The 27808-nt window shown below is 54.1% G+C and overlaps 3 protein-coding genes across 3 annotated transcripts; all 3 read left to right on the top strand.

The window, feature by feature from the left end:
• Window positions 1-239: 239 nt before the first annotated feature.
• LOC129146145 (chymotrypsinogen B2-like) lies at window positions 240-15016 on the top strand. The gene is made up of 8 exons (XM_054697627.1): window positions 240-291; window positions 2714-2817; window positions 2934-3013; window positions 3087-3165; window positions 3362-3542; window positions 4452-4585; window positions 5078-5146; window positions 14984-15016. Exons 1-8 carry the CDS (start codon window positions 240-242, stop codon window positions 15014-15016), a joined length of 732 nt encoding a protein of 243 aa, XP_054553602.1.
• Window positions 10216-17393, top strand: LOC119250319 (chymotrypsinogen B2-like). The gene is made up of 6 exons (XM_037518070.2): window positions 10216-10244; window positions 14984-15087; window positions 15342-15417; window positions 15616-15799; window positions 16666-16799; window positions 17232-17393. The coding sequence occupies exons 2-6, from the start codon at window positions 15038-15040 to the stop codon at window positions 17391-17393; spliced, it is 606 nt and encodes a 201-aa protein (XP_037373967.1). The 5' UTR covers window positions 10216-10244; window positions 14984-15037.
• Window positions 17394-19044: 1651 nt separating this feature from the next.
• Window positions 19045-23162, top strand: LOC119250318 (chymotrypsinogen B-like). The gene is made up of 7 exons (XM_037518069.1): window positions 19045-19096; window positions 20821-20924; window positions 21048-21127; window positions 21204-21282; window positions 21470-21650; window positions 22471-22604; window positions 23001-23162. Exons 1-7 carry the CDS (start codon window positions 19045-19047, stop codon window positions 23160-23162), a joined length of 792 nt encoding a protein of 263 aa, XP_037373966.1.
• The last annotated feature ends 4646 nt before the right edge of the window (window positions 23163-27808 follow it).

The raw sequence follows: 27808 nt of genomic DNA, 5'->3' as shown, positions 1-27808 counted from the left end.
CACAGCTGGGTGCTTCCCCCGGGGGTTGCCGAGGCTGATGGGTGACAGGGAGCCAGGCAGCTGCCCTTTTCCCTGGTGGTGGGGTGACCAGGGCTGAGCCAGTCCGGGACAGGTTGAAGCATGGGAATTTGACCCTCAGGTCAGGTAAGGCCCAAGGGGTCTGGGCGGGACTAAGGCTCCCGGGGGATGTAAAAGGGCCCCTAGAGCAAGTGGTCTCATACCTCCCTGACTGCAGCACCATGGCCTTCCTTTGGCTTCTCTCCTGCTTCGCCTTCATTGGGGCCTCCTACGGTGAGTTTTAGGGTCATTGGGAACTGCTGGGCCTGGTAGGAGCCTGAAGCCCCTGTTGGTTGCACATCAGGCCTCCTCTGGAAAACTGAGGCATTCTGTTGGGGGTGTGATTTGGAGTCCAACCCTAGGGTGCATTGAGACCCTTCCTGTCCCCTTGGCCTCAGTGTAGGCCGTGCACGTGAATTTGCAGGAGGAGAGCGGCTCTTCGGGACATTCTGAGTCCTCACAGTGGTGACATGTGTGGTGCAGAAACTTGTGGGCTTCAGAGGATGGAGCCCAGGAAGTGGCTCAGGTGTGGCCCAGAGGGTCAGTAAGGGGGTGGGCACGAGAAACACCCCAAGTACTCTTCCCTTGACTTTCTTTATTGCCAGCACTTCTAGTAGTTGCTTTAATAAGAACAAAGACACAAAGAAAAATATATAATATCCATGCATCTCTGCTCAGGATTTAACAAACATTCGATTCTCCAGTTATCCTTAGGGATTCTCTGACACCCACACTGGGCTCAGCAGCTCCCTGCTCCCCCCTCCCCTGGGAAGGGGCCTCTGCTGAGCCCCTGCCTGTCACTTCTGTGCAGCTTCTCACACTCACTCCCTGTTTATAACCAGAACCAGGGCTCAGCGGGGGAAGCTCCTTCCTGTATTTCCTGCCTGTCCCTGTCACACCTGCTGGCCCCACTCCTGTGAGATTTCAGGCTTCTCCCTGCACAGGGGACCCGGCCCCCCACTCCATTGCTATGAAGCCTCTGCAGGGTGAGGGCTTCACAGCTATTGCTAGTGGTTTAATTGTCATTACCAAAAAGATGAAGAGACGGCATGTTTGGAGTCACCAGCTTGAGGGAGTGACTGGGCCATGTCCCTGTCCTCAGAGGCAGGGGCAGGTGCTGCCTGGAGCAAGGCCTGGGGGACCCTGGGGGGAGGGGTGGCTAGCTGGTAGAAGGAGTTGGGCCTTCCCCCCTTTCTTCCCGTGGCCAAGTTCTCACACCCCTGGGAGCTGCTGAGGATCCTGTGTCCTGACCCAGCCAATGTGTCTGCACATGTCAAGGACACCTGTCTCTCCCTGTTATTCTGGAAAATTCACGTCACTTGTTTTCTTTTTCTCTGATGTGTCTCTTCGTTGTTAGGATCAATGTCCAATGTTTTTATATAATTAATAATGAAACTTATGCACAAGGACTTTCTGAAATTCTGGAGTAAAGAATCTAGAATTTTAAATGGATACACTTGATATCCCATTAGTCAAGAATTATGTCTCTTGAACTGGTTTCTCTGTTTTAAATTAACCCCTCCTGTCCACACCCATCTCTTTGGTGAGCATTCCCTGTGAGGTGGGCAGTGTTTGATCCCCATTTTTTTTTAAGATTTATTTACTTATGCTTACAAGAGCTGGGATATAGGTCAGAGGTGTGTGTGTGTGTTGGGGGGGGGGTGAGAGGATTTGTTATAGAGCAACCCCGATATTGAACGGGTTCCTGGCTGTGGGTCCTCACCCGCGCGCTTTAAAGGGACTTAGGAATACTCCACTACAGACACACACAAAAGGTTCATAAAAGATTTATTTACAAGAGAAAAGGAAATAAGGAAAATGTACAACTCAGGGAGAAAATAGGGAAATAAAGTCTTTAATGCGTCCTACCCGATCCGACGACCTGGGAACCCAAAGTCACTCTCAGAGCTGGCCAGACGCTGCGAGCTGGCGGAGAGCCCAAAATGGGGGGTCCCCAAAGCCCACGTGTCTGCCTTTTGTATCCACCTGGCTGCTTAACCCCACCCTCAGGTCCCAGCCACCTTCCCTTGGGTCGTGATGGGATTTGGAGTTCCCAGTGTCTTTGGCTTTGGTCTGGGGTGGGGGTGGAGTCCACAAAGCCTGTATGGAATTTGCTTTGGGACAGCCTTTTCCCCCTAAGAGATTCACTGGAGACAGAGTGGGGAACAGAACAGGCAGACTGACTGAAATACACTGCTGAGGGGAGCAGCGGGTGAGACAGGAGAGGTCTGCTGTGCCATGTGGGTTGCTCCCTGGCCGGCTGGGGATCGAACTTGTGCTGCAGAGGCTGCGAATTGCTTCAAAGTGTGGTGCTTAACCCCTTGTGCCACCAGGGAGGCCCTGATCCCCATTTTGTGGGGAAAATAAGGCTGGGAGACACAGAGGGGGCTGATGTCTGAGCAGGGAAGCGAGGAGCAGGGACCCTGAATCCTCAGCCTGTTTCTGCTCCTCTGGGTAGGGTGACCCGGATGGAGCCACCTTCTCTCTGCATCCCTGGGAGGGTGGCTTGGTCAGAAGTCAGGGGTTTGTGTCTTCCAGTCTGAATGCAGGGGTGCCAGGAGGGGGCAGTGTGGGTGCTGTACGGGCTGAGGGTGCCACCAGGTTTGTGCAGACTGACTAGACCTCCACCCACTCACCCTCCCCCTGTAACCTCCAGGCTCCAGGGACCCTGCCAGCGAACCGGAGCTGAGCATTGTACCCAGGATCATTAATGGGAAGGACGCTGGTTCTAGCTCCTCCCCCTGGCATGTGTCTCTGGAGGTGAGGACCGTCTGCACCTGAGTTGGGTGACACTGTTTTACCTGCCCTTGAGGTGGTGGGGCTGCTCCCGAGATTGGTGGCTGGTGTGTATCACTTTTATGACATTCTTCCAACAGAACTCCTCTGGAAAGCTCATCTGCGGGGGCTCCCTGATCAACCGGAACTGGGTGATCACCGCCGCCCACTGCAGAGTCAGGTGAGGCCAGGAGGGCCTTGGGCCTGGGAGGGCTGTGGTCGGGTGCATCAGCCTTACCCATGTGTTCCTCTAGGGTGTATGACTGGGTTGTGGCTGGGCTGCATGACCGACGCGCATATGGGAATAAAATCCAATTCTTAAAGATTGGCAAGGTACGCTCCACCCTGCTGGGTCTGCCTTGGGGGCTCCATGAGGGTTTAGGGGCAGGAGCAGAAAAAAAAACCCTTTGCCCGCAGAGACAAAAGCCAGCAGAGGGGCTTTGTTGTTCTCTGGGTCTCCCCTGATCTTTGTTCCCTAAAGGGGCCATCTGGAATTCATCTGTCTCCTCTCGTCCTCCTGGTCCCACAGATTTTTAGGTACCCCGAGTTCAACATCAGCACTTTCTATGGTGACTTCGCCCTCTTGAAGCTCATTACCCAGGTGAACTTCCAGCGCACAGTGTCTGCCATTGCCCTGCCCAGTGTGGACGACAGGTTCTCTGCCGGTTCCCAGTGCAAAATTGTGGGCTGGGGACATACCCGCCGCCATGGTGAGTGATCTTGGTCTTACTACTCACTCTTACTACTCACTTGGCCTTACTGCTTACTACTCCCTGGAGTTGGAGGGCTAGAACAGCAGGTGGGACTCGTATGGCTCTGGTTATTGCTTTGTCCAAATTCAAACTCTCATATGTGTCTGTTTCTTTGCTAGAAACTGTTATGAAAACCTACCCAACACGGGTGGGCATGAGTTCCACGGTGTCCTTGAGCTGTCAGTTTCTGCAGACATAGCTCAGTCCCAGCAGGCCCTGCTCACTCACCTCCCAGCAGGCAGCAGTGGCACCGTAACCAGAGGACTTGCCCCAGGCCAGAGTGGGCAGAGAGCAACTTTCATCCAGACCTGGTTAAGCAGGGGCCACCAAGGCTGGTTTAGGCCCCTGTTTATAACCAGCCCATCCTCCCCAACCTGGACTGGCTCTGCCTGATGGTCTCCTCCCAGTCCTGAGTCCTTCTGCCCAGGCCAGGGCTACTCAGCTGGTCCTTCCACAGGACAGCAGCTGCCAGGAAGGGGCAGCGGGGAGGGAGCTCCCTGTCACCCCAGAGTGGGTTTTCTCATCAAAAGGATGTCAGTCCTCCTCCCTGGGGACAAGATGCTGCTCCTGAGACCGCCAGACCTGGGCTGGCAGGACCAGGCCACACCAGGCTGGGCAGTAGGGCTTCTGTCATCAAAGTGCTCGGAGCTAAGTTGCCCCACCTGGGGTGGAATCAGGAGAACATATCCCTTTGAGGTTTCTAAGGTCTAACAGGGTATAGGTCCTGCACCCTGGTGCTGCTGTCGGAAGTGGTGGTGGTTGTGGTGGGGGAACAGGGATGACTGTATTCAGGGTCCCTGGTCTTCTTCACCCAGGTTGGGCTCAGAGGATGACAGTCTTCACTCCCTCACCCCTCTGTCTCTACAGGCAAGAAGAGACCTGACAAGCTGCAGGAGGCCACTGTGCCCATCCTGAATAAAGTGGAATGCCAGGAGTACTGGGGCCACAGGATGAGCAGCGACATGATCTGTGTGGGGGCCAACGGTGTCTCCTGCTGGAAAGTATGTGTTCTTTATTTTATTTTTTTTTTGGACACTTGCTGGTGGCCGGGGATCGAACCTGCGCTGCAGAGGCTGCAAGCAGCCTCGCAGCCCAGCGCTCAAGCGCTGCGCCACCAGGGGAGGCCCCTGAAAGTATGTGTTCTTAGCCCTCAGATTGTCCCCCACTCAGACTGGAGGAATATTCCTTTCCCAGATCCTGTTACCCTCCTTTCTTGATCATGTCCTGAGAAGCCAGGACCTGCCAGCTCTACCAGGCCTGGGGGTGCTGTCCATAGGGGTTACTGTCATAGCCCTTCTGGGCCAGATATTTCCAGCTGATTTACAGGCCCCATGTCCAACTCTCACCTTTTCCCCACACCCCATAGCAGGGGACAGTTTGAATACAGGGCCCTGCTGTTGTTTGTGGGAACCATACGACTGGGCCACGTTGGGGCCCAGCCGGGTTCTGCCTCCACTCTAAGTCTTGTTTCATTGTCCCTTCGTCTCCCACAGGGTGATGTCGGTGGCTCCCTGGTCTGCAAGAAGAAGGGAGTGTGGACCCTGGTGGGCATCATGGTCGTTGTCAGTCGTTCCTGTCCCACCCACCATCCTATGATGGCCATCAGTTTGCCCAAGTACAAAGGATGGATTGAAAATACTGTGGTGCATAACTGAACTCTGATCATCCCATCGAACACAATAAAAGTCTCTGCACAGAAGCCCTGACTGCTTGTGTGTCTGTGACCTGGGGGCGGTGGCTGCAGTGTCCCTGTCACCCACCAGGGGGCGGCGTGACCCTCCCTTTCCAGGCTGCAGAGCCCCAGCAGCCCCTGTTTCTCAGGGAGCTGAGGCCTTTGGGTCTGGGCCTCGCTGCTCAGGAGGCCCCTGGGGTGGAGTCCAGGACCACCTGCTGCAGCCTCATTTCTCAGCCTGGTTTCTGCGCCTTTGGCAGCCGGACTTGATCCAAGGGACTATGTGGAAGGCAGGAGTGCTCCAGGCCAGGCCATGCAGTCCTCTGCGACCAAGAGAGTCACCCAGGCAGGCTTGTCTCTCCCCACATGCTCCAGGCACCTGTCTCTGCCTTGAGTCCCCTGCACCCCCACCCCAGACCATCCATGCAGGCCTCACCCTTCCTGCTTCTACCCAATTGTCTCCCCATTTTTCAATAGTGTCCTCTCATCTCTGTAGCACCCTGACATGTCTGTGTCCCTAGTTCCCTCCCTGCGTCTCGCTGGCTCAGGCCCTTGTCTGTCTGAGGTCAGACCCGTCCTTGTTTCCATGTCTCTGTGGCCCATGGGAGCCCGACGCTCCTCCTCTGTGTGTGTCTCAGGAAAGGCCACGGGGTCCTGTCATTGTGGACCTGTTATTACACTTCTGTGCAGGAAAATGTTCAAGAGCCATTCTCAAATATTTGTCAGTTAGAATCATTCTTTTTGTTCATGATTTTATAAGTGCTTTGTAAAGTCTGGCTTCTAAACACTCATCAGAATAATTTTCAACGCATTCTTCCTTTTGTTGTTGTCTAGTGAGTACTCACTTGATAAAGACATAAAGACTGTTGAAGCTTAGAAGTTTAAATTTTTGTATTTACATGTTATTTTTCTTTTTTTTTTTTCCTGCTTTGGTGTCACTTCAAATTAGTAGGAAATACTTTCAAAGTGGAGATCATGCCGGGTGGTACCAACATCTTAACCATAATCAGTTTCCTGTCCATGGACATGGAATTCTTTCCATCATTTAGCCTTTCTTTTCTTTTTCATTTTTTTTTGTCATGCATAATTATTTGCATTGAGGTAGCAATGGTTATCTACACTCTATACATTTAGGGGTGTAGGGTCACACCTCTTTAGATGCATATACCTCTCCAAGCCACCATCAGATGCCCAGCAGTCCTATCACCTTCTATTTGACCCCTGGTCTCACTGTTCACTCCTCGTATCCCCTATTACCCTGTAGCCTATCTACTGTGATCAGGTTTCAAGGGTGTGCCGTGGTCAGTCTGAAATCTCTGTGTCCAGTGGCCTCTGTACAATATGTGGTTTCTGGGGGAGCATCAAGGACCCCAAAGTCCCCATGGTTTGGGCTGTGTGTGCAGCAGCATCCACAGTCCTGGGAGCCGAGTCCTGCAGCACAGGGGAGAGGCCCAGAGGCCTGGGGACCCCACCCAGAGGCCCAGTGGCACCAGGGCCTGAGCTCAGGAGTGTGAGGGGGAGCCGGACCTATAGCTCCTCAATGCCCTCCCCCGGCACCACTTCAGGCCAAGGGACCCCACCCAGAGCCCCAGAGGAGGCTGGGATGTGTCCGGGTGGGTCTCCCTGTCCTCCTGGGCTCCTGCCTGCACAGATTTTGTACCTCTCCTGTTGCCCAGGTCACCTGTCTGTCCTGGGAGGGCAGGGAGGCCTCTGCAGCCCCAAAGCACAGGAGCTGGGGGAGACCCCGGACAATCCCATATCCCATTAGGAACCAATTAAGGAGCAATGAAGATGAGGCTCAGGGCAGTTCACACATCCCTTCCAGGTGATTCCTGTGAGTGATCACGTTGAAAGTCCCGCTGGAGTCAGAACTCCTTGCCTGCTTGAGGGTGAGGAGGCCAGGCCTCCCCTGGGTAGGGACCCCTGAGGGGCACTGAAGGGAGATGTGTCCTCTCAACTGTGGCCACCAGGGGCAGTGCTATCCCTGGACAGCTACCCAAGGCCAAGGAGCCAGCCCAGGAGCCTCTCAGTCAGCTCTGGAAACAACTGTCAGGTAGGACAAGGGGCCCTGCCATGGAACATGCTGGAAGGCACGGCAGTGTTATCTTAGGCTTGAGGTGGGCATGGGGACATTTACCTGCTTGCTGCCAACCCCACATTCCTGCCCCCTGTGCACACAAGGTCTGGGGTGTCTTTGGTATAAATAAATTCATGGCTTTCTGCTCCTGTGTGTAACAGGCATGTTGGCTTGTTGGTATTTTTCTTGCTTTATAAGACAGACCACAGGCCTTTCATTTTATTTTTTTTTTTTTATTTATTTATTTTTTTTATAGAGGCATGTTTTTCTTTATTTGTTTGTTTGCTTGTTTGTTTGTTTTGTTTATACATGCACTGGGTACAGTCAGAAGTGCGGGAGGGTGAGAGAACCCACCAGAGCCAGAGCGGGGAGCAGAGCAGGCAGAAGGACCGAAGTACACTGCTGAGGGGAGCAGCGGGCGGCAGGAGAGGTCTGCGCGCCATGTGGGACCCTCCTCCGGTGGCCGGGGAGAAGCCGGGGATCGAACCGGCGCTGCAGAGGCCGCGGGCAGCTTCGCAACCCAGTGCTCAACCGCTGCGCCACCGGGGAGGCCCTGGCCTTTCATTTTAAACAGTTTTCAATAAAAGCTTTGATGTCTATCTATTTCTTTCCCGAGTGAGCAGCTTCCCACACATTTGATGGGTGGTATTTTCATGTCCTTCGCTTCCACCACCTTCTTAATTTCCCCTTCCATTACCTCTGTATCCAGAGGTTATTTAGAGTGTTTTCAATTCTTAAGTATTTCAGCCTTTTCTGTGTTTTTGCATTTTGTCTCTCTTGGCTGGGATTCTTACCGGGGGCTCCCGCTACCCACCGCACAGACACCCCCTTTCAGAGCCAGTGCAGTGGCTGGACCAGCCCTTGAGGATTTAAGTTGCCACCAGCAGGAACCATCAGGAAACTAGAAATGCAGCAAGTTTATTTCTCACAGGTCCTGAGGAGACAGGGCGGGCCCTGGGGCACACAGTGAGGGGGTGTGGGCTGGGTGAGCTCAGTGCCCCTGGGGGTACTTACTGGGTCACAGGGTCATGGCTCATTTGGTGGGTCTCTCTTCTTCCTGATGAATTTCAAACATGAGGTGGGAATAAAAGGGCAGGAAGGAAAAACCAGTAGATAGATGGTCCCTTTCCTAAGTCTCTGAGATCTGGAATGTTAAGGGAAGTGAGTGATTGGGACCGGGTCTCATGTAGTCCTGAGGTTGGGATGTGGTTATTCTGTGCATTTCTTTTAAGCCCATGCCTGGACAATCAGCTGAAACCAGGCCCTCGGCTGACAATTAAAATGCCCAATGTCAGGGGCGTCCCCTGCCGTCCCCTGAGACACAGGGCCCCGTCATGGTGGGGCCTCCACAGCCTGGGGAGCAGGTCGGGTCCATCGGGGCAGGTCCTGACCAGCAGCGCCCATCAAGCAGGGTGAGAGCAGCCCATCCCGTAATAATACACAACAGCAGCCTCATCCAGCCCACAGCCATCTCCCCAGCTGAAGGAAATATGAGTGCAAAGTGGATCTTTCAAAGATGTGGGTCTCATGGTGGAAATATTGCCAGGCAGGGAAGCACTCAGGTCTACATTGTGCAAAGTTATCTGTCCCGGCTGTCATCTCTAGAATGCCCAGCAGTGAAGTCCCGGGCTGGGGCCATCTCAAATGAGATGGTGTCCACTCCAGTGATGAGTGGGGTTCGCTTGATTGTGAGGTCCTCTTGAGTGGTGCCCTCTGTCTTGGGGTGTCCCTCCCTTTTCACTATCCAGTTGGACTTTGGTCACGGCTTACGTGGGCCTAGTTGATGCTTCTCGGGCATCCTGAGTATGGGTACATATCTGCTTCTGCTCTGATGGAAGAAGTGTTGAGAATCTCTGGGTCATCAGGGCTCATCTGGCACCTTGGACCCAGCAGCCCTTGCAAAGCATCTAGGATCCTGGGCCCCTGTACAGCCCTGATGATGGGCATATTAGGATGCCATTTCAGCAGTGCTGGGCCCATGTGTGAGGGCAGAAGATAAACATGGAAGCACAGTTCCTGTCACCCTGTGGCTCCAGCTGCAGCAAGTAGCAATATTTGACGAACAGAAGACAAGGCGCCTGTGGTCATTTAGACATGTCTTACCCAGGGCCCATTACCTGCACAGGGACTCAAATTATTTGTCCCCAGATAGGTGAGTTGCTGCTCTGAGCACTCGAACAGAGCTCTGGAGGCTTCCCTGCTCCCCTGTGGTACAGGCTGCGCTGTGCTGGCCAGCGTGTCTGTGGGATGTTGGGAGGAGGCTCTCCCTCCCTGGATCTCCAGGTGCACAGGTTGTAAAAGACAAGCTAATCTTGTGCACAGGGGCCTGGCCTGGAACCCACTTCTGGCCCCTGCAGTGAAGGTGCAGGTCTCTAGAAAGGGAACTGCACCCTCAGGAAAGAAGAGCTGAATTGGAAACTTGCAATTTTCAGGAACAGGGTGGTGCAGGGCTCGTGTGCACATGCCCGGGACGGCCCTTGCAGGCCTGCCTGGTGAGGAGGCTGAAGACTGTTCATCCCAGACAATGGGGACCTCCTGCTCTGAGGAAGGTGAAATTAGGCAAAACGTGTCTATCACATTATCTCTTTATTTTATTTTTTTTTTTGGTGGGACCCTCGCCAGTGGCCGGGGATCGAACTGGTGCTACAGAGGCTGTGGGCAGCCTCGCAACCCGGTGCTCAACCACTGCGCCACCCGGGGAGGCCCTATCACAGTATCTCTTATTTAACCTCTCCTTAGGCTTGTGCCAGGCTCCCTACAGGCCCCAGCTCTCTCCCTGGGATCTTATCTCTGACTGTGACTGAATCGACGTGCTCCACCACCCTGAGAGTTCCCCTCTTTTGGACACCTGTGCCTGCCAAGGGCTGGTCTCTAGGGAGAAGATCTGTTTCCTGCGTCCTGGTACCTGAGGGTCAGTCTGCTGGAGGCCTGTGGGGTGGAGAAGGGACCTGGAGGGCACAGCACCATGTTATCATTTTCATTTGTGATGCTTTTTGTAATTAACGTAAGGGTGTCCAAGTGGAGATAACAGGGATTTGCTCTTCTCCCCTTCAGAGATTTGGTTTGAACTCTGGGGCACCCGTCCCTCTGCCCAGGGTCTCAGGGTGTCCGTGTCTCGAACTAATTTGGCCAGTGACCCCACCCAGAAAGCCAGACCCCGAGCCCCACAGCAAGCGCCCAGAGGAGTCTGTGACTCTCACGGGCACGTGGAGGAGACGCAGCTGGCACCCCTGGTCCAGTTGTGAGGAGGTTCCCAGGAGTGGGCAGTGCAGGGACAGAGGGTGTGGGCAGGGCGTCTTCACCCCAGCTCAGGGGAGGGTCCAGGCGGTGTAGTGGCCCCTGCCGCAGGACAGCCAGGCCCTTGGGGAAGAGTTGGTCCTTCTGTGTTATCAGCTTAAAATCACCTGAAGGTGTTTATCAGGCACTGGAGTTTTCTGCATCCTGGGAGGAAACAGAATATCTTGTTAAACCTTAAGCGACCCACTGCCATGGCCTGGGGACTGTGACCCAAGTCGCCTAATCTGCGAGGATAAAGTATAGGGCAGAGTTCATGTCTATGTCCTAGACTCAGGCCCAACACAGATTCCCTTTATTTCTTTAAGCAGAATTTATTTTTATTTATTTATGCATACAAGAACTGAGGTGCAGGCCAAAGGTGCAGGGGATGAGAGGATTCACCAGAGACAGAGTGGGGAGCAGAACTAGTGGATCTACTGAGATACATTGCTGAGGGGAGCAGCGGGTGAGGCAGGAGAGGTCTGCTGCGCCATGTGGGTAGCTCCCTGGCTGGGGATCGAACTGGTGCTGCAGTGGCTGGTGATGGCTTGATAGCACTGAGACCTTTACTCCTTTGCCACCCAGGAGGCCCAAATTTATTTTTAACATTGACTGAACTTATTTTCAGCTGAGAACCACATAACAAAGTGACAGATCACACAACTCACAGGTTAATAGAAAGCTCAGTAGAATCTAGAAGAAAATGAATAGGAAGTAAAAAAATAAATAAATAAAAATAGTCATTAACATTTGAAAGAGTTTCCCCTACCTAGTATCAAGGTCATCACTGATTGAAACTACTGACCTCTATTTTCAAATTGACAATCTATGAGGGCTGGTACCCTGTTCTCACAGATGAAGGGATGGGGTTTCTTGGTAAATAACAAAATGGTGAAAACTGAAAAAAAAAAAAAAAAACCACAACAAAACAAAACCACAACAACACAACTCCAGATCCCAAGTGGAAAGTGGGTATCAGCAGCAAAAATATTCAAATACAGGGCCTCCCCGGTGGCACAGAGGGTTGAGCGCAGTGCTGTGAAGCTGTCCTCAGACTCTGCAGTGCTGGTTCGATTCCTGGCTGGCCAAGGAGATATCCACATGGCGCGGCAGACCTCTCCTGACTCACCTGCTGCTCCCCTCAGCAGTGTATTTCGGTCTGTCTGCCTGTTCTGTTCCCCACTCTGTTTCTGGTGAATCCTCTCACCCTCCTGTGCCTCTGGCCTGTACCCGAGCTTTTGTATAAAAATAAATAAAACTAAAAAAAAATTCAAATACAGAAATTAAAGGATAAAAAAAGAAATAAAATACACAGATGCCTCTGTCCAGTCTTTCTGGCTGAGCAATGCATCGTGAAGACACCAGCAGACACGCAGGGGGAGTCTGGACAGGCTGAGGTCCTGTGGCCCCACCTAGGGCAGGGGCTCTGAGGCTCACCCTCCTCCTGGCCTTCCTGTGCTCGCCTCCGTGCTCCTGACATCAGCCCTGAGCTTTCTGGGTCCTCAGTGGCCATTTATGGTGAGTTTTTAGCCTCATTTGAAAATGAGTTTTTATAACGACAGGTCATCAGTGGTGAATTCTCAAGGAGAGGGCATTGGGCTAAGCCAGTGAGATACTCTCTTGCCCTCGTGTGCTCCGGGGCTGCGAGTCTGGGCTGGATCCGAGGCCCATTCCTAAGGGAGCTGAGCCTCGTGTGTTTCACTTGCCTCAGGGGGTTTCCCTGAGCAGGGAGAGAAGCAGCCTGAAGCCCTGGGCTCTGGGGATCCAGTGAAATTGAGTCCTGAGTGCTGAACTCCGGATGCCCCAGAACACCTGGGTGAGGCTCCCTGTAGATGAGTCTTTGATGTGCACCTGCTGCCCCCATGATGGACCCAGGGCCTCCGGGGCCCACAGCTGGGTGCTTCCCCTGGGGGTTGCCGAGGCTGATGGGTGACAGTGAGCCAGGGTGTTGCCCTTTTCCCTGGTGCTGGGTGACCCGGGCTGAGCCAGTCCAGGACATGTTTGTCCACAGGGACAGAGGCCCTCAGGTCAGGGAAGGCCCAGAGGGTCCTGGGCGGGACTAGGGCTCCCAGGGGATGTAAAAGGGGCCCCAGAGCAGGCCGCCCCACCCTCCCTGACTGCAGCACCATGGCCTTGTTCTGGCTTCTCTCCTGCATCACCCTCGTCGGGACCAACTTTGGTGAGTGTTGGTGTCTGAGGGAAAAGCTGGGCTTGAGAGGTCAGTGGGGAGAGGTGTCCTGAGGCCCATTGACTCCATATCATGTCCCCCCGGAAGACTGGAGGGTTTTTGGGAATGAGTACTCGTGTCCAGCCCCAGGGGTGCTTTGAGTCCTTCTCCTGCCCCGTTGGCCTCAGCGCAGACAGTTAGCCTGACTTTGCAGGAGGGGAGTAGCCCTTCTGGGCTTTTTGAACTCTCACATGTGGGCCAGATGCAGAGCAGAACCATCCTGGCCTCAGAGGATGGAGCCCAGGAAGTGGCTCAGGTGTGGCCAGAGGCTCAGATACGGGATGGACACATGAAAACACCCACGGCCTCCTCCCGTGGATTTTATTGTTTTGCCGGCAGTGCTAGCAGTTGGTTTTATAAAAACAAAAATAAATCCAAAAGCAGTATGAGATCAGGTATTTAGGGTGGTGGCCAGGCAATGCCTAGGTCCAGTTTAGGAGAAAATAACTTTCACAGATTTGCTTTAGGGATTCTCTGACACCCACACTGGGTCCAGCAGCTCCCTGCCCCCCCCCCTCTCCTGGGAAGGGGCCTCTGCTGATTGCTTATTAAGTATTTAATAAGGTGGGACTTGGACTCCCCACCTTACAAAGAACCATTAGGCACAGGGCTTCTCTGGTGGTGCAAGGGGTTAAGCACCACACTGTGAAGCAATCCGCAGCCTCTGCAGCATGAGTTCGATCCCTGGCCAGCCAGGGAGCTGCCCACATGGCGCAGCCTGTCTCACCTGCTGCTCCCCTCAGCAGTGTACTTTGGTCAATCTGCCTGTCACTTCTGTGCAGCTTCACACACTCACTCCCTGTTCATAACCAGAACCAGGGCTCAGTGGGGGAAGCTCCTCCCTGTATTTCCTGCCTGTCCCTGTCACACCTGCTGGCCCCACTCCTGTGAGATTTCAGGCTCCTCCAGCACAGGGGACCCGGCCCCCCACTCTTGCTATGAAGCCTCTGCAGGGTGAGCCCCTCACAGCTCCTGCTGGTGGTTTTCTTTTCTTATAAGAGAAGGTGAAGAGGAGATGACATGTTTGGAGACACCAGCCTGAGGGAGTGGCCGGGCCATGTCCCTGTCCCCAGGGGCAGGGGTAGGTGCTGCCTGGAGCAAGGCCTGGGGGACCCTGGGGGCGGCTAGGCTGGTGGGAGGGGCTGGCCCTGCCCCCCTTTCTTCCTGTGGCCAAGTTCTCACACCCCTGGGAGCTGCTGAGGATCCTGTGTCCTGACCCAGCAAATGTGTCTGCACATGTCAAGGGCCCTGCGTGTCCTCCTTGCTCTGGACATCCTTATCCTCTGTTTTCTTTTCCTTATTGTTCTTTTTTTAAAGATTTATTTATTTATGTAAAGAAGAGCTGGGGCACAGGCCAGAGATGCAGTGGGTGAGAGGATTCACCAGAGACAGAGTGGGGAACAGAACAGGCAGACTGACTGAAATACACTGCTGAGGGGAGCAGCGGGAGAGCCAGGAGAGGTCTGCTGCGCCATGTGGGCAGCTCCCTGGCCGGCCGGGGATCGAACTCATGCTGCAGAGGCTGCGGATTGCTTCACAGTGTGGTGCTTAACCCCTTGCGCCACCAGGGAGGCCCTGTTCCTTATGTTTCCTTTTAAGGTGGGGAGTCCAAGTCTCACCTTATTAAATATTTAATAACCAAACTTAGGCAAAGAAAAATTTTGAAATCCTGGAATAAAAAATCCAAATTTGTGAAGTGTCCATGTCTTATAAGTCAGCAAAGAATTAGAAAGGGCGTTTCTCTTGGAGTTGGGGTTGTTCTGCTTTTAATTCCATGCCCCCTGCCAATACCCATCTCCTTGGCATTGCCAAGGAGGTGGGCAGTGTTTGCTCCCCCTTTACTGGGGAAATGAGCCTGGGACAATCAGAGGGGACTGAGGTCCCAGCAGAGAAACAGGGGGTAGGGACCCTGATTTCTCAGCCTGTTTCTGCTCCTCTGGGCAAGGAGACCCGGATGGATCTGCCTGTCCCTCTGCATCCCTGGGTGACTGGGCCAGCAGGCGGTGGGGGGTGTGTCTTCTAGTCTGGATGCAGAGGTGCCAGGAGGGGGGAGTGTGGGCGTGGTGCTGTGCTGGCTGAGGGTGCAACCAGGTATCTGCAGACTGACTAGACCTCCACCCTCTCACCCTCCTCCCTTTGACCCCCAGGCTCTGCGGCCCCTGCCAGCGAACCGGAGCTGAGCATTGTACCCAGGATCATCAATGGGGAGGAAGCTCGTCCTGGCTCCTGGCCCTGGCATGTGTCTCTGCAGGTGAGGGGAGCAAACTGGGGTGCTGGCAATATGATGGGAACTGCTTCCCCAATGGGTGTGACAGGTGCCTGTCAATTTTAACCGACCTTCTCCCAACAGAGTCCCTCTAGAATCCACTACTGTGGGGGCTCCCTGATCTACAGGAACTGGGTGATCACCTCCGCCCACTGCAATGTCTTGTGAGGCCCAGGATGCCCTAGGGACAAGGGAGGGGAGTGGTCTCCTCCTCAATCCTTACCCAGTGCTCCTTCTAGGAAACATGACTTGGTTGTGGCTGGACAGTATGACCGACAGTCTCAGGATAACATCCAGATCCTGAAGATTGCCAAGGTATTTCAGATCCCCCTGACCTAGGCCTGGGGGAAGATTAAGAGTTTGGGGGCAGGAGCAGATGAGACAATCCTTAGCTGCAGAGACATAAGGCAGGAGAGGGGCTTCCCTTGTTTCTGGTCTCGCCTGATCTTTGTCCAGAGGGGCCACCCTGAATTCACTTCTGTCATCTTGTACCCCTGGTCCCTCCCCCCACAGATTTTTATACACCCACACTACAATCCGCTCAATAACTACGCCGACCTCGCTCTGCTGAAGCTGACGTCCCAGGCTGACTTCCACCTCACCGTCGTGTCCCCTGTTCTCCTGCCCAGTGTTGATGACAAGTTCCATGTCCGGTCCTCGTGCAGAGTCATGGGCTGGGGGGTTACCCGCTTTAACCGTGAGTGGCCATGGCCTTGCCCTTCAGTGTGGACCTGGGATCGGCTGCTAGAACAGCAGGCGGGAGCTGTAGGTCTCTGGTTTATGTTTTAGTAAAATTGAAATTCTCATAAATGTTTTCAAATTGTTTACTACAAATGTTATGAAAACCTCCCCAACATGCCTGGCCGAGAGGCCCATGATGTCCTTGAACTGTTAGTTTCTGCACAAAGAGCTCCTTCCCAGCAGGCCCCACCTCACCCACCTGCAGTCAGTCCTGGAACCCCAACATACTGGACTTGCCCCAGGCCTGAGTGGGCAGGGGTGCAGTCACTTTCCAGACCTGTGTGGTGGGGGTCAAGCACTAGTGCAAGTTCTGGGCCCTGAGCGTCCAGCCCGGTGTCCCCTCCCCAGGGCTGGGCCTGCCTGATGGTCTGAGTTCTGCTGTCCAGCCCAGGGCTACCCGGCTGGCTGCTCCTTCCCCAGGACAGCAGCCGCCAGGAAGGGGCAGCTGGGATGGCTCCCTGTCACCCCCAGAGTGGGGTCTGCAGTCAGAAGGATGCCATCCCCTTCCCTGGGGAGAAGACCCTGCCCCTGACACCCCACACTCGGGCTGCTGGCAGGACCCCGGCCACACCAGGCTGGGCAGGCAGGGCCTGTGTCATCTGCTGTGCGTGGAGCAACGTCAGCCCGGCCTGGGGTGGAATCAGGAGCAACAAGTCCCTTTTAGGATACTGAGTTCTAACAGGCTGTAGGCTTCTGCTCTGCACCCTGTTGCTGGTATAGGTAGAGGGGGGCAGGGATGGCTGCCTGGGGGCCCTGCTGTTTTCCACTCCGGCGGCTAAGAGGATGAGAGACCTCAGCTCCTTGGCCCTTCTGTGTCTACAGGCACCATCATGCCCATCAAGCTGCAGGAGGCCACTGTGTACCTCCAGACCAATGAGGTGTGCAGGAAGTACTGGGGCCCTAACCTCCCACAAGAAATGATCTGTGTCGGGGCCAAGGGCATCAGCCCTTACGACGTATGTATGGTGTTGCTCTCACCCAGCCCTCACAGGTTGTTCCCTTATCAGGCTGCAGGAACACACCTTACCAGATACCCCCGCCCCTGTTTCCTTTCACATTGTCCAGGGAAGCCAGGCCCAGCCCTCACACAGGCCCAGCCGAGTACTTGCTCTGCCAGGCATCGGGGTGCTGTCCATGGGGAGTTACTCTCATAGCCACCCCATAGGCTAGATATTTCCAGCTGATGCACAGAGCAGGGGTGCTACCACCACCTTCCCCTCACCCACCGTTTGCAGGAAGCAGAGCCAGGTTAGCATCTGTATGGAGTTTCTTGTTTGAACTCTGTGCCCACCTGTGTTTCTTGCCACCACATGGCTGGGTCAGGTTGGGGCATCTCAGCGTTCTGCCAACCTTTCAACCTTGCAGACCAATCCTTTCTCCTCCCACAGGGTGACTCTGGTGGCTCACTGGTCTGTATGAAGTATGGAGTCTGGACCTTGGTGGGCATCCTGACCTGTGTTGATGAAACCAGACCCACTGACGTTCCTGTGGTGGCTGTTCGAATCCCTAAATTCATACCCTGGATTGAGGATATTGTGGCTCACAACTGAGCCCTGATCCCCCCAGTGCAGCGCCCTTTATCCCCAATAAAATCCTCTGCACAGAAGCCCTGGCTGCTTGTGTGTCTGTGACCAGGGGAGGGGGGGAGGGGGGACGGGGGAGGGGGGGAGGTGGCTGCAGTGTCCTTGTCACCCACCAGGGGGCGGCGTGACCCTCCCTTTCCAGGTTGCAGAGCCCCAGCAGCCCCTGTTTCTCAGGGAGCTGAGGCCTTTGGGTCTGGGCCTCCCTGCTCAGGAGGCCCCTGGGGTGGAGTCCAGGACCACCTGCTGCAGCTCATTTCTCAGCCTGGTTTCTGTGGCTTTGACGCAAGGAGCTTGGTGGTGACAGCTTAATTACACTGTATAAGTTTTCTTTTTTCAAAGATTTATTTATTTATGCATACAAGAGCTGGGGTGCAGGCCAAAGGTGCTGGGGGTGAGAAGATTCACTAGAGACAGAGCAGGGAGCAGAACAGTCAGACTGACTGAAATACACTGCTGAGCGGTGCAGCAGGCGAGGCAGGAGAGGTCTGATGCGCCATGTGGGTAGCTCCCTGGCCGGGGATCGAACTGGTGCTGCAGTGGCTGGTGATGGCTTGATAGCACTGAGACCTTTACTCCTTTGCCACCCAGGAGGCCCAAAAGGGCATGTTAACATTTTGAAAAATTTCTCCATTGTAGGTCAAAGAAAATACTAATTTAAACTATTGAACCGATTTTCAAGTTGACAAAAATATGGCTGGTGCCCTGTCCTCCCAGATGCGCGGAGGTGCATCTGAGGAGAAAAAAATGGTGGAAAAGAAGAAAAAAAAAAACAAAACGATAAAACACTCCAGAAGTCAGGTGGAAGGTTGTCATTAAACTGTAAAAATAGTCAGATGCTTCTGTCCCGTCTTTCTGGCTGAGCAATGCATCGTGAAGACACCAGCAGACACGCAGGAGGGGTCTGGACAGGCTGAGGTCCTGTGGCCCCACCTCGGGCAGGAGCCTCCCGGGCTCACCCTCCTCCTGGCCTTCCTGTGCTCACCTCCGTGTTCCTGACATCAGCCCTGAGTTTCTGGGTCCTCAGTGGCCATTTATGGTGAGTTTTCAGCCTCATTTGAAGATAAGAGTTTTTATAATGACAGGTCATCAGTGGTGAATTCTCAAGGAGAGGGCATTGGGCTAAGCCAGTGAGATACTCTCTTGCCCTCATGTGCTCAAGAACAGCATGTCTGGTCTGGTTCTGGGGCCCATCCCTATGTGTTTCACTTGCTTCATGGAGATTTCCAGAACAGATATAGGAGGGGCCAGGAACACTGGGCTCTGGGTATGCAGTGAAATATTGAGCTCCTGGGTGACAGCTCTGAACACCTGGGGGAGGCTCCCTGCAGAGTCTTTGAGCATCTGCCGCCCCCATGATGGGCCCAGGGCCTCAGGGGCCCACAGCTGGGTGCGTTCCCCTGGGGGTTGCCGAGGCTGATGGGTGACAGTGAGCCAGGCAGTTGCCCTTTTCCCTGGTGCTGGGTGACCCGGGCTGAGCCAGTCCAGGACAGGTTTGTCCAAGGGGACAGAGGCCCTCATGTCAGGGAAGGCCCAGAGGGGCCTGGGCGGGACTAGGGCTCCCAGGGGATGTAAAAGGGGCCCCAGTGCAGGCAGACCTGCCCTCCCTGACCGCAGCACCATGGCCTTGCTCTGGCTTCTCTCCTGCTTCACCCTGATTGGGACCAACTTTGGTGAGTGTTGGTGTCTGAGGAATAACCAGGTCTGGGAGGGGGCTGAAGGGCCCTGAGTCCCAGTGGCTCCATATCAGCCCCCCTCTGGAGAACTGGAGGGTCCTTGGGGGTGAGGCCTTGTGTCCAGCCCAAGGGTGCTTTGAGTCCCTCTCCTGGTCCCTTGGCCTCAGTGTAGATAGTTAGCCTGACTTTGCAGGAGGAAAGAGGCCTTTCTGGGCTTTCTGAGACCTCACGTCTGTGCTAGGTGTGGAGCAGAACCTTCTGGGCCTCAAAGGATGGAGCCAGGAAGTGCCTCAGTTGTGGCCCAGAGGGTCAGCTAGGGGGTGGCCAGGAGACTCTCCCTTAGGACTCCTTTTTTGGTGCTCGGCAATTTCTTGAGAAAAAAAGTACAATAGCCAAGTCTCTGTTTTCATTTGAACAATGTTAACATTTTTCCTATTTGCTGTAGGGATTCTCTGACACCCACATGAGCTCAGCAGCTCCCTGCACCCCCCGCATCCTGGGAAGGGGCCTCTGCTGAGCCCCTGCCTGTCACTTCTGTGCAGCTTCACACACTCACTCCCTGTTTATAACCAGAACCAGGGCTCAGTGGGGGAAACTCCTCCCTGTATTTCCTGCCCATCCCTGTCACACCTGCTGGCCCCACTCCTGTGAGATTTCAGGCTCCTCCAGCACAGGGGACCCGGCCCCCCACTCCATTGCTATGAAGCCTCTGCAGGGTGAGCCCCTCACAGCTCCTGCTAGTGGTTTTCTGTTCTGATAAAAAAAGATGAGGAGACGACATGTTTGGAGACACCAGCCTGAGGGAGTGGCCGGGCCATGTCCCTGTCCCCAGGGGCAGGGGCAGGTGCTGCCTGGAGCAAGGCCTGGGGGACCCTGGGGACAGCCTGGCTGGTGGGAGGGGCAGGCCCTGCCCCCCTTTCTTCCTGTGGCCAAGTTCTCACACCCCTGGGAGCTGCTGAGGATCCTGTGTCCTGACCCAGCAAGTGTGTCTGCACATGTCAAGGGCCCTGCGTGTCCTCCTTGCTCTGGACAATTCATGTCATTTATTTTCTGGTGCTTTGATGTGTCATTTTAAATGGACAGATTATTGGAAAAGGAGGGAAGAGGGATCCCTACATCATCCGAGGCAGGCAGGGAGAGCCTTGGTGTGACCTGCCTTGATGTGTCTTCATGATGGGGAATCAACATCCTATTTTATAAATAATTAAGAGATTTAAATGTTGTGCAATGAAGCGTCCTGAAACCCCAGAGAGAGAATCCAACAGTTTAAATTGGTACAGGTCACACTACATCAGGGAAGTGCCAGAGAGGGGATTTCATGTTCTCTTGGGGTTCTCTGTTTTTAGTTCAACTCCTCCTGCCCACATCCATCTTCCGGTGAGCTGTACCTGTGAGGTGGGCGGTGTTTGCTCCCATTTCTGGGGTGAAATGAGCCTGGGAGAGTCAGCGGGGGCTGAGGTCTCCAGAAGGTAGCGGGTGGCAGGGAGGCCTGATTCCTCAGCCTGTTTCTGCTCCTCTGGGCATGGTGACCCGGATGGAGCTGCCTGGCCCTCTGCATGCCTGGGAGGGTGACTGGGCAGCAGGCAGGGGTGTGTCTTCCAGTCTGGATGCAGGGGTGCCAGGAGGGGTAGTGTGGGTGGTGCTGTGCTGGCTGAGGGTCAACCAGGTTTCTGCAGACTGACTAGACCTCCACCCTTTCACCCTCCCCCTGTCACCCCCAGTCTCTGGGGCCCCTGCCAGCGAACCGGAGCTGAGCATTGTACCCAGGATCATCAATGGGCAGGACGCTGTCCCTGGCTCCTGGCCCTGGCATGTGTCTCTTCAGGTGAGGGGAGTCTGCAGGTGAGGGGGGGTCACACTGGGGTACCAGCCCCTGATGTGAGGCTGCTACTACCCAGATTGTTGTGACTGGTGTCCTGCCAGTGTTGACCTTTTCTTCTTCCTACAGTCTCCCACTGGATTCCCCATCTGTGGGGGCTCCCTGATCAACTCGAGCTGGGTGATCACCGCCGCCCACTGCAGAGTCACGTGAGGCCCAGGAAGGGACCTAGGACGAGGGAGGGCTGTGGTTTCCTACTGACCCTTACCCACCTGCTACTTCCAGGACATCCAACTTGGTTATGGCTGGGCAGTATGACCGACGCTCATTTAAGGATGATATCCAGCTAATAAAGATTTCCAAGGTATTTTAGATCCTGGTGGACTAGCCCTGGAGGTGGATGAGTCTTCGGGGGTGGGGCAGAGGAGAAGACACTTTAACTGCAAAAACAGGGGTCAGCAGATGGGGCCCTGCTGTTCTTCTGGCCTCTCTTGATCTTTGTCCACTGACTGGGCCCCTGCCTCATCTCCTTGTCCTGGTCCTCGCCACAGATTTTTAGGTACCCCAAGTTCAAGTACAGTAAAGTGTTCAATGACATCGCCCTGCTGAAGCTGGTTGTACCCTTCCACTTCTCCAAGACAGTGTCCCCCATTGTTCTGCCCAGTGTTGACGACAAGTTCAGTGCTGGGACCCTGTGCACCATCATGGGCTGGGGGGACACCAACCCCAATGGTGAGTGACCGTGCGTTGCCTCTCAGGACAAGGGTCTGAGGCTGGGTTTCTAGAGCAGCAGGAAGGACCCGTAGGGCTCTGCTTTGTGGATCTGTCCAAATGTGAGCAGTGTCATGAATGTGTCAGCTGCTTGACTGCACCCTCTTAGTGAAAACCTAGCAAACCTGCACGGACACAAGGTCCATGAGGTCCTTGAACTGTCAGTTTCTGTAGACACAGCTCAGTCCCAGCAGGCCCTGCCCCGCTCACCACCTGCAGTCAGTCCTTGGTACCCCCATGCGTGGTGGGCAGGTGTAGCCACCATCCATGCTTGACTGGGGGTCAGGAGTCCAGGGCAACATTGGGGACCCTGAGAGTCCAGCCCGGGGTCCCCTCTCTGGGGCTGCCTCTGCCTCATGGTCTCCTCCATCATCCAGGGCTACCTGGCTGGTCCTTCCATAAGACAGCAACCACCAGGAAGGGGAAGCTCCCTCCCTACCAGCCCCAGAGTGGGGTTTCTAGTCAGAAGGATGTCAGTTCCCTCCTCCGGGAAGAAGCTGCTGCCCTTGTGCCCCCCACTCCTAGGCTGGCAGAGCCCAGGGCTTGTGGCATCAACTATGCTTGCAGCAAAGTCAGCCCGGCCTGGGGTGGAATGAGAAGGAATCCACCCCTTTGACACTTCTAAGATCCAAAGAGGTGATGGGCTTTGATCCTGCACCCTGTTGCTGGCGTAGCAAGAGGGGGGCCAGGGAATGGCAGCTCTTAGGGGCCTAGTATCTTCTAACTAAGTTCTGTTATGAAGAAGGGGGGGGCGTCCTCATTTGTCTATCTGTCTTCACAGTCAGCGAGGTGCCTGAGAAGCTGCAGGAAGCCAGCATGCCCCTCCTGTCTACGGCCGAGTGCAAGAAATACTTGGGCGAGCTTTACAAGGACACCATGATCTGTGCTGGGGCCAATGGCGTCTGCAACTATGAAGTACGTGTTGCTCCAACCCAGTCACTAATGATTGTTCCCCCAAGCTGGGCTGGAGGAGTTCTCCTTGCCCCAGGTCCCATTACACTATTTCTTGATTGTGCTCAGGGAAGCCAGGACCAGCACTTACACACGCCTGCCACATGTATGTGCAGGCACCAGAGTGTCCTGCAGGGTCTATTTGGTCTCACACTGCCCCTGGGCTAGGTACTTCCAGATTTTCAGATCTCGGTCCAACCGCCCCTCTGTAAACACCCATAGCAAGGGCCAGAGCTGGGCTGCCGTTTGAAATGGAGTTTTTCTGCTCTCATACTGGGATCACCTGGTATTTCTCTGGGTCAGGTTGGGGCACACTGCCCCCCTTTCAGTCTTGCAGGCAGGTTCCTTCTCCTCCCACAGGGTGACTCTGGTGGCTCCTTGGCCTGCAAGATGAATGGACGCTGGATCCTGGTGGGCATCGTGTCCCTGCTCAGTGATGTCTGCCCCACTAAGGATCCTGTGGTGGCCACTCGTGTCTCTAAATTCATGCCCTGGGTTCAGAAGATCCTGGCTCACAACTGAGCCCTGAACCTCCCATTCCATTGTCCTTTATCCCCAATAAAATCCTCTGTACAGTTGCCCTTACTGCTTGTGTGTCTGTGACCTGGGGGAGGTGGCTGCAGTGTCCCTGGCACCCACAAGCAGGTGGTGTGACCCTCCCTTTCCAGGCTGCAGAGTCCCAGCAGCCCCTGTTTCTCAGGGAGCTGAGGCCTTTGGGTCTGGGCCTCCCTGCTCAGGAGGCCGCTGGGGTAGAGTCCAGGACCACCTGCTGCAGCCTCATTTCTCAGCCTGGTCTGCTCCTTTGATAACTGGGTTGGCCCAGGGAGCTTTGTGGAGGGCAGGGGTGCTCCAGGCCAGGCCATGCGGTCCTACTCCCAGCAGGGTGGGCCCTGGGACCAAGAGGGCACCCAGGCAGGCTTGTCCCTCCCCACATGCTCCAGGCACCTTTTTCTGCCTTGAGCCCCCTGCAACCCCACCACAGCCCATCCATGCAGTCCCCACCCTTCCTGCCTCTACCCAGGTCCTGCTCACTCACTCTGAACTCAGTAGCTGGGAGAGTTTCCTTCCAGGGCAACAGGCAGACACCCTGTTCTCGCAGGGAGTGAGCAAAAATTTTTCTTTGAATCCATTATTTTTCTTCAAGTTGGCAGCTGAAACTGAGACTTGGTCAGACTCATGTCAGTCCCACAGCCAGGCTGCAGGGGGCTGAGCTCCTGCATGGAGGGGTCAGGGCTGCTTTCTCTCCCTGTGAGCATCAGACTTTGATGCCTGAGGGCTGGACCGTCATTCTAGTTGGGCTTGTAAATGGGGGCAAGTCAATGGCTCTTTTTCAGTTACTATGAGGAGACTTTTCATAGATGTGTCCCCATCGGCCCCTAGTGACCCTGCACAGTGTATAGAACATGCAGGGAAGCCACTTCTGTTCATGCACTTCCCTTATCGATTTTTAAGATCATGAACTTGTTTTCTTTCATCCTTCAAGGAGATGCAATTTGTTTTGATTTTGTGTTTTAGAATTGCTATAAACTCTGGGTTAAAAGCATTCTTTCAATCCATGGTATTTATCCTTTGAAGCTGTAAGTCCCCCCTGTGACCTTTTTGGCTCTGGCACATTTGATGTGGCCACGTGGGTTCCGAGCTTCCTTGCTATCTGGTCTGACAAGATTCCCAGATCCGTAATCAGCTGTTTCTCCAAACACCCCTGGATTCTTGGCATTGAAAAGGTATTTCAAACCCAAAGCCTGAGTCTAGGGGTTGCTTTTAACGGTATATTGGTCATTGTCTAAACCTTTTCGGTAGCTAAAGGCAAGAATAATTTACATTATTTTTATGATTAAACATCTCATGAGTTCAGGGTGACTTTTCACCTCCATCCGGGGATTGAAGGGTGTTGTACCTGCTACTGGAGTACTCTGGCATAGCTTGAATTCTACATCAAGAATTCTCATGGTCACAGACACAGGATTAATGGTTTGAAAATATGCCATAGTTCCGTATTGCTTTGAGAGGTGACGTTGATATCAACATTCATGAAACATTAATGAAAGCAGGTAAAATTTTTGCTGATCTCCCTATTTTTAAGTATCACCCTCACATCTGCACAGCGCCCTGACATGTCTGTGCTCCCTCCTGTGTCTCGCTGGCTCAAGCCTTTGTGTTTCTGAGGTCAGACCTGTCCTCATGTCCTTGTCTCTGTGGCCCGTGGAAGCCTGAAGCTCCTCCTCTGTGCGTGTCTCAGGAAAGGCCACAGGATCCTGTCTTTTTGATCTGTTATAATATTTCTTTGAAGAAAAATATTCAAGAACTATTTTCAAATATTGTCAATTAGAATCTTTCCCCTTTTTTTGTGGAGTTTTAGAAGCTCTTTTTACATCTGGATTCTTAATCCTTATCAGAATATTTGCATGTGGGCCTCCACGGTGACCTAGGGGATAAGTCGCAGCACTACCACAGCTGCGGCCCATGGTGATGGCCTGAGTTTGTTCCCTGCTGACCCACACGGCGCAGCAGACCTCTCCTGTCTCCCCTTGCTCCCCTCAGCAGAGTATCTCAATAGATCCACCTGTTCTGCTCCCCACACTGTCTCTGGTGAATGCTCTCATCCCCCACGCCCACCTCTGGCCTACACCCCAGTTCTTCTATGCAAAAATAAATAAAATATTTTAAAAAGAATTTTTGCATATATTTCTTCCTTTTGTTTTCTGTGTGAGTCCTGCATTGATATATGTATAGATGCTCAGAAATTTTAAATATTAATTGTCCATTCATATTCTTCTTCTTTTGTTACTTATGCTTTGATGTCATAAGACCTTTGAGCAGAATTGTTACCAGTGTGGGTGGCACCGACATCTTAACCATAGTCAGTCTTCCTGTCCATGGACGTGGAAGTCTTTCCGTTCATTTAGCCTTTCTTTTCTTCTTTCTTTTTTTTTTTTCATACACAATTATTTGCACGGAGGTAGCAATGGTTATCTACACTGTATACATTTTAGGGCTGTAGGGTCACCATCTTTAGATGAATGGTAACACTCTTTGCCACTATCAGAGCTCCAGGAGCTACTGCCATGGTCTACTTGGCCCCTGATTCCACCTTCCCTTCTCCTCCCCGCATCACCTTCTAGCTTCACTTCTGTCCTCAGCTTTCAAGGGTTTGCCGTGGTTGGTCTGAAATCTCTGTGTCCAGTGGCCTCTGTACAATGTGTGGTTTCTGGGGGAGTCCCGAGGGCCCAGGGTCCCCATGGTCTGGGCTGTGTGTGCAGCGTCCACAGTCCTGGGAGCCGCGTCCTGCAGCACAGGGGAGAGGCCAGTGGCACCTGGGCCTGAGCTCAGGAGTGTGAGGGGGAGCCAGACCCGCAGCTCCTCACTGCCCTCCCCCTGCACCTGCTCAGGCCAGAGGACCCCACCCAGAGCCCCAGGGGTGGCTGGGAGGGGGCCTGGTGGGTCTCCCTGTCCTCCTGGGCTCCTGCCCACACTGAGTTTCTGCACCTGTCCTGTTGCCCAGGTCACCTGTCTGCCCTGGGAGGGCAGGGCGGCCTCTGCTGCCCCAAAGCACAGGAGCTGGTGAGACCCTGGCCCAATTCCAAGCCCATTAGGAACCAATTAAGGAGCGATGAAGATGAGGCTCAGGGCAGTTTTCACAAACCTTCCAGGTGATTCCTGTGAGTGATCACGTTGAAAGTCCCTGAGCTGGAGTCAGAACTCCTTGCCTGCTTGAGGGTGAGGAGGCCAGGCCTCCCCCTGGGTGGAGGGACCCCTGAGGGCCACTAAAGGGAGATGTGTCCTCTCAACCGTGGCCACCAGGGGGCAGTGTTATCCCTGGACAGCTACCCAAGGCCAAGGAGCCAGCCCAGGAGCCTCTGAGCCAGCTCTGGAAAGAGCTGTCAGGTAGGACAATGGGCCCTGGTTGTATTGCCCTGGAAGGCAGGGCAGTGTTAGTTTAGGCTTGAGGTGGGTATGGGGCATTTACCTGCTTGCTGCCAAACCCACATTCCTGCCTCCTGTCGACACAAGGTCTGAGGTGTCTTTTGTGTAAATATGTCACCATTTTTACTTCATGACTTCTGCTCCCATCTTTGATTGTTCCTCCTGGGTGTCATCTCTGGGGAGGAGACCAGGGCACATCCAGCAGTGAACTTCTGGGAGCCCATGACGTCAGAGGTGGTCTCCACTCCTGTGATGAGTGGGGCTTGCCTGGGATGATGCCTTCTTGAAATGTCCCCCTCCCTTGGGTGAACCCTGCCATGTCCATATCCAGTTGAGCTTCTTCTCTTGGGTGAGGTGGGCTGACGATGGATCTGAGGCGTCCCCTGATGGGCTGGTCCTCTCCTTTCCGGTGCTGGGGGAAGTTAGTGTTGAGAGCTCTCTGGGTGATCAGGGCTCAGCTGATCAGTGTGGGGCATTCTAAGGATCCCATTTCAGCAGTTCTGGTCCATCCCTGGGGGCAGAGGACAAATTTCGCAGCACAGTCCCTGTAACCCTGTGGCCTTAGCACCCGCTGGTGGTAATATTTGATGGACAGAAGATAAGGAGAGTGTTGTCATTTTGACACATCTTAGCAAGGGCCTATTATCTGCATGGGGATTCAAGTCTCCTGCCCCCAGGCAAACAAGAGCTTTGGAACTATCCTTGCTCCCCCCTGGTGATGCTGGTTGTGCCTTGCTGTCCAGAGCATGTCTGTGGGATGTTGGGAGGAGGCGCTTCCTCTCCCTTCTAGGTCCACGTGTTGCAAATAATTTGACACAAGAGAGGTCAACATATACGGGCCTTAGAGTGGAGCCCACTCTTGGCCCCTGCAGTGAAGGTGTGGGTCTCTAGAAAGGGAAATCAGAAGGGAAATTTCCCTTCAGAAGGAGGGAAATCAGAATTGAAAACTTGTAATTTTCAGGAACAGGATGGTGCAGGGCTCATGTGCATATGCCCAGGACAGCCCTTGCAGCCCTGCCTGGTGAGGATGCTGAAGACTGTTCCTCTCAGATCACCGGGACCTCCTGCTTTGAGGAAGGTGATAGTAAATTAGGCAAAGCCCATCTTGCAACTTCTGTCTCTTAAGGAAGCTCCTCTTAGGCTTGTCCCAGGCTCCCCGTGGGCAGGCCACAGCTCTCCCCTGGGAGCTTATCTCTGAATGTGACTGAATAGCGCACGCTCTACCATCCTGAGAGTTTCCCTCT

This window comes from Talpa occidentalis, unplaced genomic scaffold (assembly GCF_014898055.3).
Source record: "Talpa occidentalis isolate TD23 unplaced genomic scaffold, MPIMG_talOcc4v2.1 talOcc4.17, whole genome shotgun sequence".
Taxonomy (NCBI): domain Eukaryota; kingdom Metazoa; phylum Chordata; class Mammalia; order Eulipotyphla; family Talpidae; genus Talpa; species Talpa occidentalis.
Note: the sequence above shows the minus strand (reverse complement) of the source record. Positions and strands in the feature narration are given on the sequence as shown.